At 33.2% G+C, this 22,583-nt stretch overlaps 2 protein-coding genes across 2 annotated transcripts; both read right to left on the reverse strand.

Moving 5' to 3' along the window:
* Window positions 1–5,890: 5,890 nt before the first annotated feature.
* On the reverse strand, window positions 5,891–6,913 carry LOC120264768 (UPF0496 protein 1-like). Its single transcript, XM_039272595.1, has one exon. The coding sequence runs from the start codon at window positions 6,911–6,913 to the stop codon at window positions 5,891–5,893; it is 1,023 nt and encodes a 340-aa protein (XP_039128529.1).
* A 9,970-nt stretch (window positions 6,914–16,883) lies between these two features.
* LOC120264772 (UPF0496 protein 1-like) lies at window positions 16,884–17,745 on the reverse strand. The gene is made up of 4 exons (XM_039272603.1): window positions 17,638–17,745; window positions 17,427–17,549; window positions 17,122–17,383; window positions 16,884–17,062 (listed from the first exon to the last, which is right to left on the reverse strand). The coding sequence occupies exons 1-4, from the start codon at window positions 17,743–17,745 to the stop codon at window positions 16,884–16,886; spliced, it is 672 nt and encodes a 223-aa protein (XP_039128537.1).
* Between the last annotated feature and the right edge of the window lie 4,838 nt (window positions 17,746–22,583).

Here is a 22,583-nt window from a genome sequence, read left to right on the forward strand (position 1 = left end):
CAACTGAACCCCAAATATGCCTTGACCCCTAAGCTTGTTTGTGCACGAGCTCTTGTAGGCAATACCAATGAGCTTGCCAGCCTGTGTAAAAAATCAAAGGGCCAAACAATTTATTTTTATAAATATTTTTTCTAAAAATATATATTTTCTATATGTTATATCCTAATTTATAAACATCAAGTGGTCAAATAATAAATTTTTACAATTTTTTTCTAAAAATATAATATTTATACTATATAAACTAATTTATTTTTTTTTTTGAATAATAGACGACAAGCGCCCTTTTTATATGAATAGAGTATGAAAATAGTATAAGAATCTCGGGTGAACAGTATATAAACAGTACGATGAACAGTACTGTCAAGGGAGGGATTTGAACCCATGACCTCCCCCTTATATTTTTGGTGTCATACCATTGGGCTATCCAATGGTTGACATATAAACTAATTTATAATAACTGAAGGAGTCAAATAATAGATTTTTTTAAAAAAAAATTATACTGTATAAACGCATTTATAAAATATTACTAGGTCGAATAACAAATTTATATATTTTTTTCCTAAACATAATTTATTTAGTGTATAGGTATTAGTATGTAAAAATTTGATATTTTTACAAAAAAAATAAAAATCCCAAAGAAGGATGGAGAAAGGAGGTGCTCCCAAGTCCCAACTATCCCTTTCTCATATAAATATCTATATAATATATATAATTGGATGGGGATATTTATATATATATATATATACTTGGCTCCTTCCGCCTCTGGAATATACATTGTGTAATTTTAGTGTATCAGAATATATTTCCTTGAACTTTATTATAATTTTCACATAAAATTAAAATAAATTATTATACAATTTAAAACAACTCCAAAACTTTATTAAAGTATATCAATGTTTGACATACATTGATATTAATTTGATGGTGAGCTCTTGGTATATGTTTGGTTGCTATCATGGAATTTAGAAATTTCCTTTTCATTTGAGAAACAAGGTATACAAATTAATGAGACCGGGGTCCCAATTAAAGGTGAATGTTTGCACTCCAGAGCAGGATACACCTTTTAGATTCCAACAGAGAAAAATAATAATAATAATAATAATAATAATAATAATAATAATAATAATAATAATAATAATAATTATTATTATTATTATTATTATTATTATTATTATGTCAGTTTCGTAAAAATTGAAAATTAATTTTAAATGATTGATTGGCAAATAGAAAAAACATAAATTGTTATTAATGAGACAAAATTAGTATATATTTACTTAAATTACTGTTTGATTGATTTCTTATGCTACGTCATCAACTTTATATCAAATTATAATTTGGAGATGTGTTCGTTTAGTTGACTTAGTGTAATGTTAGGAATAACATAAATCAAATACACAAGACTCGTTGATTTTGTCATTGATATATACATATATATTGCCGTTGACATTTCTTAGTTTTTTTAGTATGTAATTAATAATATATTAAAATAATTTTATAAATATATACATTAAATAAAACTTTGAAATCTTTTGATTTATATTTTCTTAGTTTCTCTATACTTTTGTTTAACATTATCATGCTGGATTTCATATGTGGCAAGCTGAGTGATCCAATTTTTAACAACTATTATTATGTTTTCTTATTTTTTATTAATTTATTTTATAATAAAGTTTTTTTATCCATTTTTATTAAAAAATAATGTAAGAAAATGGTAATGCCAGTATAGCAATGGAATATGCATAAATTTTTAAACATGAATAATTTTTATGAGAATAATTAATTATAATTCATTAAAAAATTATTTATGAGTACTTATTTATTTATTATTATGATATTATATTATTTTATAAGAAAAGGGTCAACCTTGAGGACCATGAATCTCCATTTTGGATTGGACTCAAGTATATAGTATATATAATATATTTGATGTATATAATAGATGTAAGAAAAAAAAAATCAAGGATAGAGAAATCTCTGATCCTTGGTAATCCCCACTGGACTAGGATGGAAATTTTTTTTTTTTCCCCGAATTTGGGTTTAGGGTTAGGGTCGGGGATGGACTTAGCAAGTCGGGGTCGGGACTGAGGAATATATCTCAGGTGAATCTATGCCCCGTTGACATCCCTAGTAAAAGAGCATGAATTTGCATAGTCTCATAACACAGTCATTAAATATTAAACATATAACTTTATTTAAAATAAATATCATAGAGTTTCCTTCTTCCTATTTATGAATTTCCTAATTATACACTTTAGTAAATTAACCCAATTAATTACATTATGTCATTTTAATACGAAAAATAGTTCCTTAAGCTATGAAGCTATCAAAGAAGATAATACAAAAGTTATCATTAATAGTATAATTAACTCCCATATATAAGATAGAGTTGGGTTTCCTCCTAAATCATGGTTAAAGATTTGCGTCGTTAATAAAGTGATTTGTTCAAATTATAATATATATATATATAATTTGAGTTGTCAAACATTTATAGATAACATGCTGGTGGGAATACACATCTCTTGACATCTTCATATCAATTAATAAGCTTTTACATATGCATCTATAAAGTATAAATAGGTTTATAACTCAGTGGTATACAAATGTAACAGCTTGAATATTACTCCGTAACATGTACTCCATTAGTATGCCACATAAATTATCTAAACAGTTGTCAATACCAAGATTCCTTAAAAAATAAAAATAAAAAGAAACTATTAATTTCTTATAATGACACACAAATCACATTCATTAAAAAGAAAAGCATTCATTGTTAATAAATAATAAATACAACAACAACAAAGTGGTAGCCACTAGCCATGCCATGGCAAAACATTGAATATTAATAATTTAATACATTCCAAAAACTTCTTTATTTTTAGTGGAAATTGCCAAAAAAACACGAGTAAGTTTTGATATTGCAAAAACACTCAGATTAGTTTTTGCTCTCAAAAAAACCCTTCGCTTTAGAATCTGATGATTTTTTAAATGCACAGACATCTAACGTTGATTGATAGAGTTAATTTGGAATTTTTTTGGACGAAATTGTCACTTGCGTGGGAAGTTGTGGCAAGTGTGACGGGGGTTTGACTATAATGCCCTTAGGTGCGATGAGTTTCTTTTTAAAAATGAAGACTCATTTAAAATATGAGAGTATAAGGTTTTTGTTTAAAAAAATGAGTTTTTCATTTAAAAAAATGAGGGTTTCTGTTTAACAAATGAGGGTTTCTGTTTAAAAAAATGAGAGTCTCTGTTTAAGAAATGAGTTTCTGTTTAAGAAATGAGGTTTTTTTGTTTAAAAATGAGGTTTCTGTTTAAGAAATGAGTTTTTTGTGGTGTATTTATCGCTCAAAAATCTCTTTTATTGCGATTGGGTTGGGCAGGTGAGGAGCAAGCATCGCGACTCCATGATCAGCGATCGCGTTGCGTGAAAAATGGGATTTCGAACCCTAGAATTTTTGATCTCGCTTTCGATCTGAGATCTCGATATTGTCGAGGAGAAAAGGTCTGACGCTTTCGATGCGCTCGGCTCGACGACGAGGGAGGCGTGTGAGTCTTCCAGGGTCGGCGGCGAAGAAGATGAAAAGAGATGAGGTCGGCGGCGGGGAAGGCGATGAAGGCGAAGGCGAGGCGGGCGAGATCGAACCCTACGTCCCGGCAGCTTCCTCCCTCCCGGGTTCCGTCGCTGAGCTTAGGCGCAGTGGATCGAACCTCGGAATGATCCCTAACCTAACTTTCATTGCTATCCGTATTTGCGGTCTCACGATCGAGAATAGTTCGGATTCGAGTTCGACTCGTCTTATCAGGCGTCGTCGCCAGAAGACCTCACCGCTCCAGAGCCTCAGGAGCGTCGCCCGAGCCGGATCATGCCCAGCCAAACAATTTCTCGCTAAGACCCCGCACGGCGGGCCGCAGCCGAGATCGCTCGCCCGGATCCGGGCCGCGGCGCTCAGCGTTCGCGCGAGATCGGTGACGATGAGATACTCGATGTCCACTCTCGATGAGGGTTTACGTTTAAAAAAATGAGGGTCTCTGTTTAAAAAAATCTGCTCTACTGTTTAGAAATGAGTTCTCGTTTATATGCTTGTTTTGTCTTTGTTTAACTACTCGATGTTTTACATTTTAATATATTGCGTTTACGTTTAAAAAAAGTGCTTAAATATCGTTGTTTCTATTTAAATATATGCGAGTGCGACCTTTTGATGCGCTGGCTCGATGGCGAGGAAGCGTCGCGGTGCTTCCCAGGGTCGGCGGCGAAGAAGATGAAAAGAGATAAGGTCGACGGCGGGGAAGGCGATGAAGGCGAAGGCGAAGGCGGCGAGATCGAACCCTCGTCGGCGTCGCTTCCTCCCTCAGTTCATGTCATGGAGCTTAGGCGCCCGTGGATCGAACCGGGAATGATCACTAACCTAACCCCTATTACTATCCATGTTCGCGGTCTCATGATCGAGAATAGTTGGATTCGAGATTCGGTAGGTCTTGTCGAAGCGTCATACGAAGCCTCACACTCCGAGCCTCAGGAGCGTCGCCCATGCCGGATCGCCCAGCAGCAAACCAGATTTCTCCTTTAAGACCCGCGGCGAGCGGGCGCCGAGATCGCTCGCCCGGATCGGGGCCCTGACGCTCAGCGTTCGCGCGAGATTAGCGACGATGAGATACTCGATGTCCCTACTTTCGATGAGGGTTTACATTTAAAAAAATGAGGTCTCGTTTAAAAAAAATAAGCTCTCCGTTTAAGAAATGAGTTCTACTGTTTATATGCTTTGTTTGTCTTTTGTTTAACTATCGATGTTTTACGTTTAATATATTGCGTTTACGTTTAAAAAAAGTCTTAAATATCGTTGTTTATTTAAATATCTACGAGTGCAGACCTTTCGATCGCCTTCGCTCGACTGACGAGGGAAGCGTCGCGATCTTCCGAGGTCGGCGGCGAAGAAGATGAAAAGAGATGAGGGTCGACGACGGGGAAGGCGATGAAGGCGAGCGAAGGCGGCGAGATCGAACCCTCATCGGTAGCGACTTCCTCCCTCCGTTCAGTCGCTGAGCTTAGGCGCATGGATCGAACCTCGGAATGATCACTAACACTAGCTCTATTGCTATCCAGTATTTGCGGTCTCAGCGATCGAGAATAGTTCAGATTCGAGATTGACCCAGTCTTATCGGCGTCGCCGCGAAGACCTCACCGCTCCGACCTCAGGAGCGTCGCCCTAGCCGGATCGCCAGCGGCAAAGCAAAGATTTCTCGCTTTAAGACCCCTGCGCAGGCGGGGCAGCCGAGATCGCTCGCCCGGATCTCGGAGCCGCGGCTTTCAGCGTTCAGCGGATCGTGACGATGAGATCTTCGATGTCCTCTTCGATGAGGGTTTTACATTTAAAAAAATGAGGTCTCTGTTTAAAAAAATAAAAGTCTACATTTAAGAAATGAGTTACTACAGTTTTAAGAAATGAGTTATCTGTTGAGTTTTATGTTTAAAAAAATGAGTTTTATGTTATGAGGTTTTACGTTTAAGAAATGAGTTTTTACGTTTGAGAAATGAGTTTTTGTTTAAGAAATGAAGCTACTATTTAAGAAAATGAGCTACTATTTAAAAATAAGTTCTACTGTTTAAAAATGAAATTTCTACTGTTTAAGAAATGAGTGCGTGCAAAGGAATCTGAAAAAGAATAGAAAAATGTGTCTGACAGGTTTAAGAGCGATGATGGAATTTCATGTCTGAGGGGTAAAAGGAAGTGAAACAAATAAAGGAAGAAATTTGTCTTGGGTATCTGACTTCGCGAAATTTTCATTTGGGAAGTTTTGAAAAGTGTCGAGGGAGTATGATAATTTTTCTTATTTTTTATCGTATTTTTAAAATAATTTTGTTTCAAGTAAATTTTTGTGTACCTCTTTTGATTCAATCAGTGACAGCCTGCAAAATAGTAGCAGTGGCCCTCTTCAGTTCATCACCTCGCCGGTCCACCTCCTTCTCTAATTGCTCCACACTCTTCGCAAACTCTCCGGCCTTGAGTTTGATCTCAATCATGACCACCTTCACCTCTTCTTCATCTTCCCCATCAATGGCGAGCTCAGCTCTGTGAATCATAGACCTAATCTTCCCCTCCAAACTATCAACAAGAGACCTAATGCTATTCAGCTCATGAATGGCGAATGAGGTCTCCTTCCCCAGTGAATCAATGATCTTCCTGTCCGCCTCAAAGGGGTTCTGAAACTTGTCCCACATTGAATCCAGCCACTGCTGGAGCGGCGCCATGGCGCCGGACGCGGCCGCAGCAGCGGCTGTCACTGCCGGCGGCGCAGCAACAGCAGCGAGCACAACGGAGGAGATCAAAACGGCAGCGAAGACAGCAGAGTAAACAATGTTCCAGACCTTCCTCCATGCCTTGACTTCACGGAGCTTCTGATCTAGATCTTTCTTGCGGAGGAGGAGATCATGGAGGATGGACTGCTGGCGCTCGCACACGAGCTTGAACTCATCGACGAACTTCGCAGTGAAGGGATCGCCCTCGTCCTTGAACTCCTGGAGCTTCTCGAGAGCGGCGGAGGGGTCGTGACCTTCTTCGAAGAGGAGCACGGCGTCACGGACAAGAAGCTCGGTTTCACGGGCTTTGGAGAGGGAGTCCTTGAGAGCAGTGAAGAAGCGAAGAGTGGCGATGCTGGTCTGGAGGTAGTATTTGACGAAGAAGAGGAGGTCAGGGTTGGAGGAGATCTCGTCTTTGAGCTGGCCGATGTTGTCGAGGGCATCGCGGTTGACGTCGATGAGGGCGGAGGCGGCGGCTCGGAGGGCGGTGAAGGAGAGAGAGTGGAGTGTGGCGGCGTCGGTGGCGACGGTGGAGATGGCGCTGCGCGTGCTTCGGGGGAGTGTCGGAGAGACGGAAGGGGACTCATCGGCGGCGGGGGTGCTGTGGATGCAACCCATGAATGCGAATTGGAATTGGGATTGGGATTGGGATTGGGAGGAAGAAGAGGGTTTGGGGATTTTGGGGGAGAATTAGAAATGAGAATGGAGACAAGGAATTGGGGAGCGTTTTATAGAGAAAGTGGAACACCGCGTTGCTTCCGCAGATACACGTTAGTTGTTGGTTTGCAGTGGTTGTTTATCTTGTCCATTTGGACTTGGAGTCTAGTCAATTATAATAATAATGATTGGAGAAAAACAGAGTTTGAGATACTTGATAAATATTAAATTTGTTTATTTATTTATTTATTTTTAATCATTAGTCTTAGTTAAAGTGGGAGGGGTTTACAAACAACGATAGACCAACGGTCAAATTTTTTTCATGTGATTCATGATAGTGAGGTGATTTTTATTTTTAGTTTTTGTGTTTGATTTATATCTTTTTGGTAATTTAGATATTGATTTGTTTTCAGGAAGATCGACTTGGGATTTTTAATTTAATTTTTAAATGACGATAGCGGTAGAAATCTTAGTGTCGACTTTTATTTTAATATTTTCTTTCATCCCAGTTGGAGAGAGCACATGTAGACCCCACGTTTTTATTATTATTTAAATTATTATTATTATATTTTTATTTTTTTATTTTTCTTATGTGAAAGTGTCTTGTATGTTATTTTTAAATGTATTATTTTGAAAACCCCTAGCCACGTTACATGAGAAAGCGTCGCCCACCACCACTCCCCACGACCGATATGTTGCCTTAAAACATTAGTTAGTGGATCATTTTTCTCCATTGTATCACCATCTTGTTGGGCGTCGAGGAGAAAAGGAATTTCGAGAAAGGATATCGCGGTGTGTCGAATTTTTTTTTTATTGTTAGATTGTAGGAATTAGGATTTTGTTTTTAAGGATAGAAATTAAGATTAGAAACCCTAATAGCTTAAGGAGGGATTTTTTTTTAAAACCTTCTTGTCATTGAATGCCATAGGATCTCCTGTGAAGATTTAATTTTGGGTGTTTGATTCGGATTCAGAATTCTAGCAAATACCAGGTAAGTAACCACTATTTTTATCTCGAAAATTCTTTTAAATTTGTAAGTTTTGTTGAGTTTATCTCGTTGGATTATTTTGCTTTCTTTGGTTTGTATAAATTATTTAAATTGTTAAATTTTATTTTATTACATCAATTATTCATATAATGAGTTGTTATGTGATTCATTACTTATCCTTTGTTTATCAATTTCTTATCATGTTAGATGTGGTTTTTATTTGATTTCGATCTCGTTAATCAATCATCTTTTTTTATTAGCCAATTGTTCTATGTAAGATGAGAGGTTTCTTTGAAATTCATTTTAATCACCGTTTGACCAATTGTTGACTACCTGAGAACTTTAAATCATGACGTTCGTTAGATTCTCTTTTAAATTTAATTATGAGAAGTTTCCTTTAAATCATGACATTCGTTAGATTCTCTTTTAAATTTAATTATGAGAAGTTTCCTGTTAATATGATTGGGTATTGTTTAAATATGAGTTTAATTAACTAAATTTTTCGGTAGTGGATGATCCATTCTTTTCTTATCCTTTCATTCAAATTCTCATGTTATTTATAGCATATTTGATCTTGTTGGTGATTTATTTAAACATTTTTTTTTAAATGTTAATTGGTTGATTATTTCCATTTATTATCTAATTATCTAGTATTTGAGAAAACTATTAAGTTATTAAGTTTATTCATGTTAAAAAGCTTTGATGGAGTTTCGTTTTTTAATTTTGTAATTGACTAGTTTCTTCAAATTAGTAGTTTTTATCAGTGTTTTCAGACCCGGACCGGATCGGGCGATCGGACCGGGTTGACCCGGACCCGGCCTTAAAACCCGTCCGGTTCAATATATAAAACCGGATTTTGATAAAACCGGGGTTGAACCGGCAACCCGGGCGATCGAACCGGTGACCCGGTGACCCGGCCGGGTCATCAACCCGGGTTTGCACCAATTTTTTTTTTTAATTCTTATTTTATTTTTATAACATATTAATGTTTGGGGGTTATAATGTAAAATTATAAAACTAAAGAAGGTAGAGACCAAGGGAATATTTTTATTTTAACTTTTTTATGAATTTTTTAGTTGTGTATTTCCTTGTGAATATTTTTATGCTTCTCAATTAATTTTATATTAGTTTATTCTTATGTTATTGGGTGTATTTTACATTTTTAATGTGGTGTACTTCAATATTTATTTATATAAAATACTTGCTTAAATTTTTAAAAATCATGTTTTTATTATTTTTTTTATTCTTCAATATTTAATTTTTTTAATTATATATAACTAAAAGTTAATGACCCCGGTTCAACCCGGTTGAACCCCTCGACCCCTGACCCCTACTCTTCTCCGGGTCAATGGCCGGTCCGGGTCTGAAAACCTTGGTTTTTATTGATTTGATTCCTTATCCACTGAATGAATTATTTTATCCATTAGCTAATTTTTCTTTTAGTGTCTGAAAGAGAACTTTTTGAATGTTGTTGAATGAATTGAATCTTTATTACATTATTTTACTTACGGATGGCATTGGATGCTTTAAATTTTTAAATTTTTAATTATTCATGTATCCCGGAAAAATGAGGTTAAGTGTTCTTGTTTCTTTAGAATTGAAATGGTTGATTTCTTTTTGGTTTATGCAAAATATCGAGATTTTTGGTTCAATGGAAAATTTTTGCTTTGTGGGATTCGGATTCGAAATATTCTAAGATTTAAAATAATTAAGTCTATTTTTGATACTAAAATTACTTTTGTTATGAAATTCTAGTCTCCGAATTGACTATGCAATAACCCTGTCACTGGGGGTCAAACACTGACCATGTCGACATGAAATTCTGAAATAGAAACTAGTTTCGCGCCACTTTCCGTCGGTGAAACAATAACGACCTCTGATATTTTGGCTCGGGTCACCGAGGATAAACAAATGACCTTTGATATTCTGTCCGGATCATAGTCTAGGAGACATATAATTTGAAAATTGATATATTCTGGAACTTGTTTTTACTGTGTTGATTAATCACAGTTGAAGAATTATACTTGCTTGTACATACTTATGTTTATTTGAAATTATTATATTTGTTTATGCACACTTATGTTTATTGGAAATTATTTTGATAAAATTCTTGAATCTTGGTTTGAATCCAAGTTTTGTTTTTGGGTTACTTACTGGGCTGTCGAGCTCATGAATGTTTTTATTCCCTCTTTTCATATCAGGAGTAAGGTTGTGGTTACTAGCATAGCTGTGGTTACTAAGAGTCAGGCTCCCCTCTTTGTTAGGTTGTTTATATGTTTCACTTTCACCTTGTAGACCTTGAACTTGTTATTTGCTTTCATGTTGTATCTTGAACTTGTAGTACCTCTATTTATGTCATCTTGGATATTATGTTGCTATTAGATGTTATGTTCTATGCTAAGACAGGTCTGAGGCCTTGCATGCCTATCGGGTTTCGGCCCATAAGGATGCGTCCGTTTGTCAGCGCACCGGGTTTGGGGCGTGACAGAACATCAACCGCATGCTGATTTAGCTTACTTAGTCTGGAAAATAAAGTAAGGGACGTGGCATTTCTGGCTGCCACGTCATTTAAAATTGACTGAAATACCCCAAGTGACCTCCTAATGAAAATAAATCAATATCTAATGACCAAAAAGATACAAATTGAAACACAATGACCAAAATGAAAATCAGCCATAACACAGTGACCACATGAAAAATTTACCCGGGAGAGGGATTGAATCCCTACGAATCAAGGTGAGTGTGTTTTTGTGGTGATCAGTTTATTGTTCGGTGGTTAGGTGAAGCGTTATGTTTGTTTAATTCTTCTGACAAGCAAAAATAGGCAAAGTTTAAATATTTATATATATAAAAATTACGGGTTCAATTTTTTTTTTTTTTTTATAAAACTTTTGGTATCTCACCAGATAAGAGATAGGTAAAAAAATAAAAAACATTCACTCTGTGTTTGGTTCACGGAACATAAATGAGAAAGGTAATAGTAATGATATTGTAGGAATAGGAATAGGAATTAAACTGTGTTTGGTTGGAGGAATATTTTATTGGGAATAGAAAAAATTTAAGAAAAGAATATGATAAAATTACTTTTATACCCTTGATACACAAAAATCTGATTAATGTTAAATAAATTTTTTATCTAAAGAATATTTTGAATATTATTATTAAAAATAATTATTATGATTAAATATCACATTAAATATCTCATTTTAATTAATTATTAATTTAATGGGCAAAAATATCATTTTATTTTTATTATTGTAATTATATATAATAATTTTTATTGTAATTATTATGTAATTTAATTATTATAGGTAATTATTTAATTTTATAAGTTTTATTTAATTAAATATTCAGGTCATTTCAAAAGTTAGCATTATTTATTCCTTCCTAAAGAGTTCTATTGCTCCCAATTTTGGGGTTAATGCATATGCCTCTATAGTACCACTATTTATTACCTATATATTACATTGCCATTCTAACAGTTGTGCAAATAAATATGGGTATAAATTACTATTGACAATGATTTTCAATCTGACAGTATTTATTACCCCTATCCAAGTATATCCTAAGCTTTTGTAACGTCCCACAAATTCCTCGTTTTATAAATTTTTAATTTTATTTTATTTTATTTTATTTTATTTTATTTTTTCTTATGTCTTCTCTAACAAGCTTTGCCACAAGTTTACGTGTTTGTGCCAGCTTGCATGCAGTCCACCGTTATTGAGCTCTTGTGAAACCAAATATGCAGTGGCACCTATGCTCCTTGGAGGCAGTACTTTCAAGTTTGCTTATTAATACTACGCACTTTCTGATTTATGACTAGATAAGGAAGATGGAAAAGGCATCATTAATATATAATATATTATTTGAATTATTGTTATTTTTGTTTAGAAAGTTTTATTTAAAAATAATAATAATAATAAAGCCTATCATAATGTAATTTGAAAAACATAGAATGAGAGCCAACAATGGCGGTCAAATCTCTTGAATCTTATATTAGAAGTTGATGTTCAAATCTCATCTTACGCATAACTAATGGCTTGCTCACTCTATCATTTTAAACTAACATGTTTTTTATACTAAGTTTCGTAAGTAAAGTCTTTATTTTGAGAAAAATTCAAAATCAAATTTTAAAGCCCACACAAAATGAAGGTATTAGTATTTATTCAATTACGCTTTACATATGTGCACATTCCCAATTTTTTTTAAATAGAGGGCGCTTGTCACATATTTATAATAATAATAATAATAATAATAATAATAATAATAATAAATAACAAATATTTTGGGTAGTTCAAAATTTACGAATGGCTTAAATCTTCCCCAATAATAACTTTATTTTGGAGGGTGCATTATAATTATATTATCTTTATAATAGTGAATTATATCTCATTCTTGCTTAGTATTTGTTTGATAGAGTGAAAAAAAATAATTGTTTTATGAAATAAATAAATATTTTCTTAAAGTTTCTAAAAATGTTTGTCAATGCAAGTGTTTTTCCTTGATAAGTTTACAAATTTTGAGTGTAAATTAGTTATTCTACGAGCACTTTTGTATTTAAAAATTTTACAACCATTATAACATGAAAAACTTTTTTCCCCAAACATGAGGAATAATTCAAGATGTTATTTTTGAAAAAATAAAAATTAATCAAAACAAGCCTTAAATTGTGTCTTAGTACCAAATCGTCCTCTACTTGACCCATTCACATTAATTTAATCAAAGTGAATTAATATTAAGTGAAATATGCATGCATTTGACTTAGCTTGCTCCCAAGAAGGTTCCATGTTTTTGTGGAGTTTGGTCCCTTTCTTTGTGTGCTTATGTCGTGTGCATGGATTAGTTTATTTTGATGTTGATTTGATTGTGGATAAGGGTTTATGTTGCAACTTGTCATTTGCAATGAAGCTTCTTTATATACCATGAAATATTCTTTATGTAATTCTAGTGCATTACATGGAATTTTAATATATTCCCTTGAACTTTATTATAATTTTCATAGTTTTTGGTAAAATTAAGTTAAAGGATATCGTAAACTTTTTAAAGAAAATTATATAATTTAAAACAAGTTCAAAACTTTATTAAAGAGTTTTCAATGCTTGACATGTTCAAATTAATTTGATTGTGACTTCATGGTATGTATTTGGTTACTGTCATGGAACTTAGAAATTTCTTTTTCATTTCAAAAGAAAGGAATACAATTAAGTGATACCAATAGAAAAAAAAAAAATTATTATTATTATTATTATATGGTAATAATTAACAAATTAAATTTAAATGATTGGTTGGCAATTAGAGGCAAACATAATTTGTTGCTAATAAGAGAAAATTGGTATATACTTAATTGAATTATTATTTTGTTGATTTCTCATACTATATTATCCACTTTATATTAAATTATAATAATCAGAAGATGTGTTCCTTTAGCAGACTGTAAATGTAATCTTCTTTAATTATATATCAAAGAAACTATGAAACACCCAATTTTTAACAATTACTTGTGTATTTTTTTTTCTTTTTTTAATTGTACTGTAAGCTTCAATTTATTTTATAATGGAATAATTATTTATTTATTTTTATTAAAACTTTAAGTGAAAAAATAATATTATCAAGGTTGAAGTGAAATATATAATTTTTTAAAAATAAATATAATTTTTAATTTTTATGCCCAAATGTTTAAAATTATAAAATCATATGCTCTCTCTCTCTCTCTCTCTCTCACCTTTTATATTTGGGAATAATTAATTGTAATTCATCAAAGAATTATTTATTTGGAGGAATAATTAACTGTAATTCATCAAAGACTTTGTTTATTTATTTTTCCTTCTTGGAATGTTCTGAGTTACATTAAGGTTGATGGAGTACTAAACTATGAAGATTGAAGGGGAAGAAGCTGAACATGCCTTCAAAGGTAAGTAATTGACTAGAATTTTTTGAAGTTGGGAAATTTTTAGTTGTTGGTTAGCTGTGTAGGCAGGAAACAGGCTTTTTCCTTCTTTTTAAAAAAAATTAATTTTTTAATTTTAAGGCAATGGTCCAAAGGCATCATTGTCATGGTCTTCAACAAAGACAGGTAACTGAAAATAAAAAAAAGTGGAAAAGTGTGGATGTAGAAAACTAGTCCTCCAACATTGGACTAGTGAATGGAATAATACAAAAGAAATAGTAAGACTTGAGCCAAACTCCCACATTCATTGACTATAACCAATTATTAGATAAATTAAATAATAAAAGACTATAACCAATTATTAGATAAATTAAATAATAAAAAAAGTTTTGTTATTTTTATCTCAGAGCTTTTCCTTCATAATTGACTGGTTGTGTTTTTGAGGCTTTGTTTGATTTGAGAAATGGAGCCTACAAATCCTGATGTTTGTGTTTGATTCAAATGTGCTGAGAGGATGGTGCCACATCTCTCTGTCTCATTTCTTTAATTATTTTTTTTTAAAAAATCAATTAAACTAATTAAACTATTTTAAAATATAAAAAATTATAATTTTAAAATTTATATTAAAAATACAACAATAATTTTTGAAAATATTAAAAATTAACTGATATTTTAAAAATAATTAAAAATAATTTTAAAAAACATATCTTATAATCAGTTAGCAAGGTGACAACAAAAAAGTTATTTTATACATATATTATTAAAAACAAATCAATATCACAACTTTTCAGCCATATTAACTAGAACTTAATAAAGAAGATCTTCATCTTATCATGTCCTTTCTCAAGCTTGTGCATTTATATTCATATTTTCCAAGTTAACAGGTGAAATAATTAATTACTCTAATACTTCCTTGATGCATTTAAGTGTATTTTAATTAATTACTTACAAACATACCAAACAAACTATAATCTGATACTACATTAAAAATTACCATACTAAATTAATAAAGAAATTAAAGCTCAACAAACTGAAAAACTTATTCAAATAAGCCAACATTAATTTGAAACATATTAAGACTCTTTTAAATTATTATTATTATTATTATTTTATGCAAGTCCATCTGCTTGTCTTAAAATATTTTTTTTGCAAGTCCACCCCCACCCATCCTCCATGGCAAACTTATCTTTGTCCATTTCTAGCATGATCTCATCCTCCAACCACATCACCAAGCTTCAATGCTATTGAGCTCATGATAATTCAAGGGTTTGATTTTTTATATCTCATATCATCATCGTCATAGTTATCATCGTCATCATCGTCATCATTATAATATAATTATATGTCTTGAAACATTCTTCACAGTTTCTTCCCTTTTTAAATTCTAATTGATTTTATGGAAATAATTTTTATTTGTTTCTTTGTAACATACATACGCTTTGATGTTTTGTGTATTTATGCAAATTATTTATAATTGGGTTAGAAATGTAGATACATACAAATAATCTCTTTGTTTTGAATCTGAAATCAAAATGAATGAACTAATAAGTCAAGTCACTTCATTAAATAAAAGGAATGGACAAATCAACGGAGTCAGATAAGATGGTTTTCTTAATTTATAAGGATCTTAGAGATGCCAATTCCTAACAGAGTTTATATTAAAAAGTCAATACTTCTATTAATTACGAATAATATATAATATAAATCAATAAAACTTTCCTATATAAAAATTCATATTCATTACAAATTATATTAATATCTGTTTCGTGACTTGAATTAAAAAACACTATAGTAAAACTCATTGAATTTGAAAAACTATAATTGATTGTTTAAACTCCATTAACCGTGCAAATTAATAACAAAACCCCAATGATTGACAGGGGACGTCAACAACGAAATGTATAATATGACAATTAGCCATTAGCTGCTAATCAGAATTATTAAATTAATGGATGAAAAAGAGTTTGGATTTTATGTATGTATACACACACATCATTAGCTGTTAGATTAGAAAGAGAATTTAATCCATCAACAAAGGTCTAGATAATCGAGAATTGTGAAACTAGCACTCATCATCCTTTTAAGAATGATACTCTACTCATTCATTATATAATTTGAGCAACTAATGCATTTACTAGTTCAACACTACTAAATATGTAAAGAATGCACCATGCGCATCATTCTTAATAGGCTGATGGAGCACTGGCACAACCCTTGCTTTTGTGGGATAGGTTATGCCCACTCATTACGTAAATCGGCCTAATTTATTAAAATTTTAATTTAATTTAAGAACTACATAAATAATTTATTTGTATAAAAAATCTTAACTTTTTTTTAACCGTCACCACATTTTAATCTCTTGGAGTACTTAAATAAAATGATATTTTTTAATAAATATATATATAGTCCCTTGAACCAAATGCTAATAATCCCAAACCATGATAAATGATCGAGAATAGAAATTCCCAAACTTAGATAATTTCCACAGGATGGGAACTAGAAAAAATATAAAAAAAAATTAACAGAAAATAGTCCCTTAAGCTTTCAAGCTATATATAAAAAAAATTAAAACAAGTTATCATTAGTTAATTAACTCGCATAAAAAAAAAAGAATTGGGTTGTCCCTCAAACCATGATCAAAGATTTAAAGTAATTTGACATCTCATGACATCTTCATATCAATTTATAAGTTTTTACATATATATGGTTTGATCACATTCATAAAAAAGAAAAGCATTCATTCTTAATAAATACAACAACATCAAAAAAGTGGCGGCCATGCCATGGCAAAACATTGAATATTAACACATTCCAAAACTTCTTTATTTTTATTATATATATATTTTTTTAAAAAAAAAAGTTAAAAACCTGAAACTTTGGGATCAAAACTCACTAAAAATCAAATTTTTAAGTAAAATCTTGTGTACCTGTTGATTCAAACAGTGACAGTCTGCAAAATAGTAGCAGTGGCCCTTTTCAGTACATCACCACGCCCGTCCACCTCCTTCTCTAATTATTGCACTCTCTTCGCAAAGGCTCCAGCTTTGTCCTTGATCTCAATCATGGCGACTGTCAGCTCGATCTTGTTCCTCTTTCCCATCAATGGTAAACTCAATTCTGTGAATCATAGTCCTAATCTTCCCCTCCAAACTATCAACAAGAGATCTAATGCCATTCAGCTCATTAATGGCGAATGAGGTCTCCTTCTCCAGTGAATCAATGATCTTCCTCTCCTCTTCATAGGCAAGATGTCCGACATTGAATCCAGCAACTGCTGCAACGGTGCCATGGCACCAGAAGCTGCGGCGGCAGCGGCCGTCACCGCCGGTGGCGCAGCGACAGCAGCGAGCACAATGGAGGAGATCAAAATGGCAGCAAAGACAGCAGAGTAAACAATGTTCCAGACCTTCCTCCAAGCCTTGACTTCGTAGAGTTTCTGATCTAGATCTTGCTTGTGAAGGAGGAGGTCATGGAGGATGCACTGCTGGCGCTCGCACACGAGCTTGAACTCTTCCTTGAACTTCTCCGTGAAGGGATCAACCTCGTCCTTGAACTCCTGGAACTTATCGAGCGTGGCAGAGGGGTCATGAACGTCATACCATCTTATCTGGTGGATGTGTTGTTTCTCGTAGGATGACTAGTAGAACTAGATGAAGGAGTGTTTCTAGAAGAAGTTCTCGATAAAGGAACATTTTCTCCATGGAAGAACCAACAGGTATATCCTTGCAAAATACCATCACATGCTAAATGATTGAATGCTACTTCACGTGTTTGCCAATGTCCACTTTTACATTTTACGTACGGACAGACAATCTTGTTATCGCTGCTTGAATTATTAAATGCAAAATCAAGAAATCGTTCAAGTCCATCCACATATTCTTGACTCAATCTTGACTTATTCATCCAACTCTTGTCCATCTTTGTAACCTTTTTTTAAGGAGAGTAATTTGATGTTTAGAATTTGCAAAAAAAAAAAAAATTAAGGATTGGCCAACATTTAGATTTATACAACCAAACAACATATTTTTATGAAATGAGATTGTGACTAGTACATGCTTTAAACCTTAAACTAATTTTTATGTATATGTTCCAACTTCCAAGTACCATGTTTGTCCAAATTTTGTTTACATGAAGAAGAATGAAATAACATAAATAAATAAATACTAGTATAAATAGTATTAACTTTTTGGAAATAATCTTTTCAAAGTCCATGTTAAAAAATTTTTGTTAGAACTAAAGGGCTGACTCTTAATCTGAAATTAAAAGGTTTAATTAATTCTTATTTCTTATCAAAATATATGCTAATTTTTTCAACAGATATTAATAGCTAAATATAAACCTAAATAAGTCTCTAAGACAAGCAATGCTATTTCAAATATTATATTTAGTCTTTTCAAAGACCTTAAAAAATAGTTGAACAGAAAATCTAAATAGTCATCACAAGCCTTGGTTCAGAACTAAATCAGTAAACCTAAAAAACTTAACCTAAATATGATCATAAGAGTTCAAACAATTTTCCATGCTAAATCAAAGGTCTAATTTTAAATTAGTTTTAAAGCCACGACTGAAACTTAAACACTCACTTCCTTTGCATGTAACTTTTTGTCCTACTTTAAGAACTGAAATTACATCAACCAATAAGATATTTTTCATGCAAATATGACATATGAGATGAATGCACGCATATAAATAAATAAATAAATAATTTTTTTATGAGAGATCAAAATAAGTAACTCTCTCATAACTTTTACAAAATAGAAAGTCATGATAACAAAAGAAAAAAGTAATGCCATTAATTTAGAGAACCTAAATTATGGGCTGTAATCAATCAGTTACTGATAATATAATTCCAAAATTTTCCTAGATGAAAGTTTTAAAGACTAAAAAATGACTACAAATGTCTATAAATGAAGAGGAAGGAACAAGGGTGCCCAAGTCTTTTCCAAGTAGAGATTGATCCCCAAGGAACCTTCTATTTCTCCCTACTAACTCTCCACCATCACTCTCTACCATCCAACTCAAAGGCAACAGAACCTTCACTACAATTCCCTTCACAAACTCTCCACTACTTTTTTTCCCTAATCTTTTAACAATACTCTTCAACCAATCTTCTCACTATTCTCTCCCAACAATCCTCTCATCCTCTCATGGCTTTAGTTGAAGAATTCATAGAACCACTGAAATACCAGGTAACTATTCTCACTTAAGACCAATCTCTCTGTGTATCTATACCTCAATCTCAATCAATGAATTTGGTTCTTGTTAACTAAAAATCATGAAAAAAAAGGATTTTTTTTTGTAAGACATTGGCTCTAAAAGTCTCCATCCACTATGAAGGTTGAAAGAGAAAAGTTAAGCGAGTTATGTAATCAATTGATGGTGAACTTCAAACCCTAATTTAATCTTGTTCCTTTTTCTAATTTTCTCTCCTCATTGCTGCGAATTCCTCTCATTTTCCTCCAATTTGGGAATTTTCAGGGGTTTATAAGATAGCCTTTGATGAACAACAGCACAAAAAAAGATAAAATTCAAGACGAGAGAAGGGATCCAAGGTACCTTGAAAGGCGAAGAGATTTGAGATTGGGAAGGAGTGCGCACAGGGCCTTTTTCGAGGGTGCAGATGAAATCAATAGTTGATTCACTGCAAGGAAGCTACATTCAATGGTAACAAGTTAGGGAAACTAGGAAAAAATTAGATGAAACCATGGCAATACATACCAATCAAAGGCAATGTCGCGGATGAGAATGCCGGCCGATCGATGGGGAGGATGCCAGTTGATTGATGGGGAAGATGGTGGCTGATCGGAGGGGACAATGTAGGCTGGTTGATGGGGAAGATGGTGGCTGATCTGTGGGGGAGAAGCAGGAAATTGATGGGAAAGATGGTGGATGATCGGTGGCGATGATGCGTTCCCTGACAAAGAGAGAAGTCCCAGGGAAGGGCTCAACAAGAGGAAACGCCGGACATTGGGCAAAGAGAAAGGGATTTAGAATAGGTCATTGATGCTTTCCCGGCGTTTAATAAAACGCCGTATATACAACACCGGCAGAGATCAGTCTTTGCATACTAATTACCGGCGTTTACCATGATCAACGCCGCCAAAAAAATGAATTAACTATAATTAAGTAACGAAAATGAATTTGTCTGGTGTTTATAATAATAAACGCCGCCAAAAATATAAAACTTTCCCGGCGTTTTCAATACAAACGCCGGTAACGGAAAATATTTTCGCGGCAAAGTTATTTTTTAGCCCGCCAAGCAACTTTCGTGGCATTTTTCATTAAACACGCCATATTGCCGGTGTTTTAATTAAATGCCGCCATAAAAGTGCCGCGAAAGGCCTAATTTGCTGTAGTGACGAGTTTTTCTCGTTGTAATATTCTTCTCTTTTATGTTTAACTGTGTCATTCTCTGTTTAAATATACTACGTTTTCATTTAAACATTGTCTTCTTCGTTTAATATAATTGTTAGTATGTAACTATTTGAATTAACGTTTAAATTGATAATTTACTATTTAAGAACTTTATGTCTCTGCTTAAAATATTTATCTTCACCGTTTAAATTGAAGTGTTGGCAGGTGATAGATGGAAAGTTTGTGGTATCCCGTGCACAAGAATTAATGACGCCATTAAATGTTCTTAAATTTAATATAAATATCGGAAGACCCCTTCCTCGTTAATGAGAAAAGCTCGACCCCCCGTGTGTTTCCCTTTTTTTTTCTAGGATCTAAAGCGTCAACCGGCTTGTGGACTTCACACCATAAATGAGAAGGAAGACCCCTTTCCCTGGGCACCCCCTCCTCCTCCTCCTCTTCCTCCTCTGCTTCTTCTCGGATGAGTTTCTTCTTCATGTGTCCAAGATTTTCATTTCAGCCAGACCACATTTTTTAGATAAACAAGTTGAATTATTTTTTCTTGCTCAGGTCAAAATGCTCGCATAATTGCCCGAATGCGGAGGATTCTCCAGCGGAGGATGATGGGGAAGCAATTAAGATGGTGTTTCAACTTGGGCAAGATAAGAAAGTTTTCACTTATTGCTTCATAGCGGAGGATTCTCCAGAGGAGGATGACCGTGACACATTCTTTAAGACAGATTTGATATTTATCACTTGAGATTTGTTCTTATCCTTTAAAATCTTTTCCATACTGTACAAACATCATTGTCGGCGTTTAAATATCTTGCTCTTCGCTTAAATATACTTTTTCCTATGTAATTATCAATGTCTTTGTTTAATATTATTTAAGTGTTTGTGTTCTACATTGTACAAATTCAAGTTGATGCGCATGTTATGCAACCGCCGTGATCATTCGAAGGTAGAGATACTTGTTGAGGAAAGCCAAAATCTTCATGTTGGTCGTGGTGTCGATGATCTTAATAGACGAAAAAGAATCAAGTCGCAAGTGTCCGAGATCCGACTAGGCATTGTAAATGTTTAAATATTTAAATGAAACACGCTTATTTGAGTGTTAACTTTTGATATTTAAACAGAGGGCATTGTAACTGTGTAAATTATCCTAAATGAAACAAAATTATTTGAGTGTCAACTTTTGATTTATAAACAGAGACATTCTCTCTTAATGTTTTACTTAAACATTTTGTTTAAACAGAGACAATGTTTTTCAAAAGATAAACTTAGAAATCAAACATTGAAAATGATATTTAAACAACGTCGGGGGCGCATTCAATATAAACAATAACATTAAACAATTAAATCAAAATATTTAACAGATTAATTATGTGTTTAAATGATATCGAAACTAGTTAAACAATGAACAAGCTGCTCAAGTGTTCTCTTGATGGAGGCTCTGTCAGTGAATACAATGTCAGTAAAAGCATTCAATTTAAATAATAACATATATTTTTAAACAGTAAAATGACAATATTTAAACGGTTTACATATGTGTTTAAACTATATAAAAAAGTCATAAACATTGGACCAATATTTCAAACACTAAATCATATTTGTTAAACATAAAATCTTCACGTCTAAATAGAGACTTGTGGGACATCCTCCATTAGCTACTTGTGCGTCGCTTGCACCCATGCATATCGTCCTATGGCAGGTAGGTCATCGACATAGTCAACTATCCAGTTCCGAACTGAGTAGGACGTGTTTGGGAAGAGGATTGTACCCATGAGGTACACCATCAGGAGCTTGACAAATTTTTCTTCTTCTCCCCTCTGCTGATGGAGGCTTTGTGTCTCTCGTAGGTTTTGAAAAAAATCTATCTTAAACACAATGTCAGTGAAAGCATGCAATTTAAACGATAACATATATTTTTAAACAGTTAAATGATAAGATTTAAAGGTTTTACATATGTGTTTAAACGATATAAAATGGTTTTAAACAGTGGACCAATAGTTTAAACACTAAATCACATTTGTTAAACATAGTAGTTTGACATTTAAACAGAAACTCATGATAAGGTAAGAACTTTCCTTCGAGCGATATCAATATGGAAAGTGAGGAAGAACTTCGAGCCAAGGATGCCCGACAGAAAAGAAAAGCTGAAGTGTTGGAAAGAGGAAGAAAAGTATAACCGGCGCTAGTAATGATTGTCTCTAGGGATTACCCCTTTTCGGTCACTTCAAGTGGGTCCATGTTATGAAATACCTTTTTTTTTCCTTTGAAAATAGTGGGAAAAATATAGCCCAATCACATCATGTTTGACCTTTATGCATACAATTGTGTACTTTTTTTTGTTTGCCTTTCTGCTTACTTTTTATGAAACAAAGTTTAGAAGGTTGTTTACA

Source organism: Dioscorea cayenensis, chromosome 7 (assembly GCF_009730915.1).
Source record: "Dioscorea cayenensis subsp. rotundata cultivar TDr96_F1 chromosome 7, TDr96_F1_v2_PseudoChromosome.rev07_lg8_w22 25.fasta, whole genome shotgun sequence".
Lineage (NCBI taxonomy): Eukaryota > Viridiplantae > Streptophyta > Magnoliopsida > Dioscoreales > Dioscoreaceae > Dioscorea > Dioscorea cayenensis.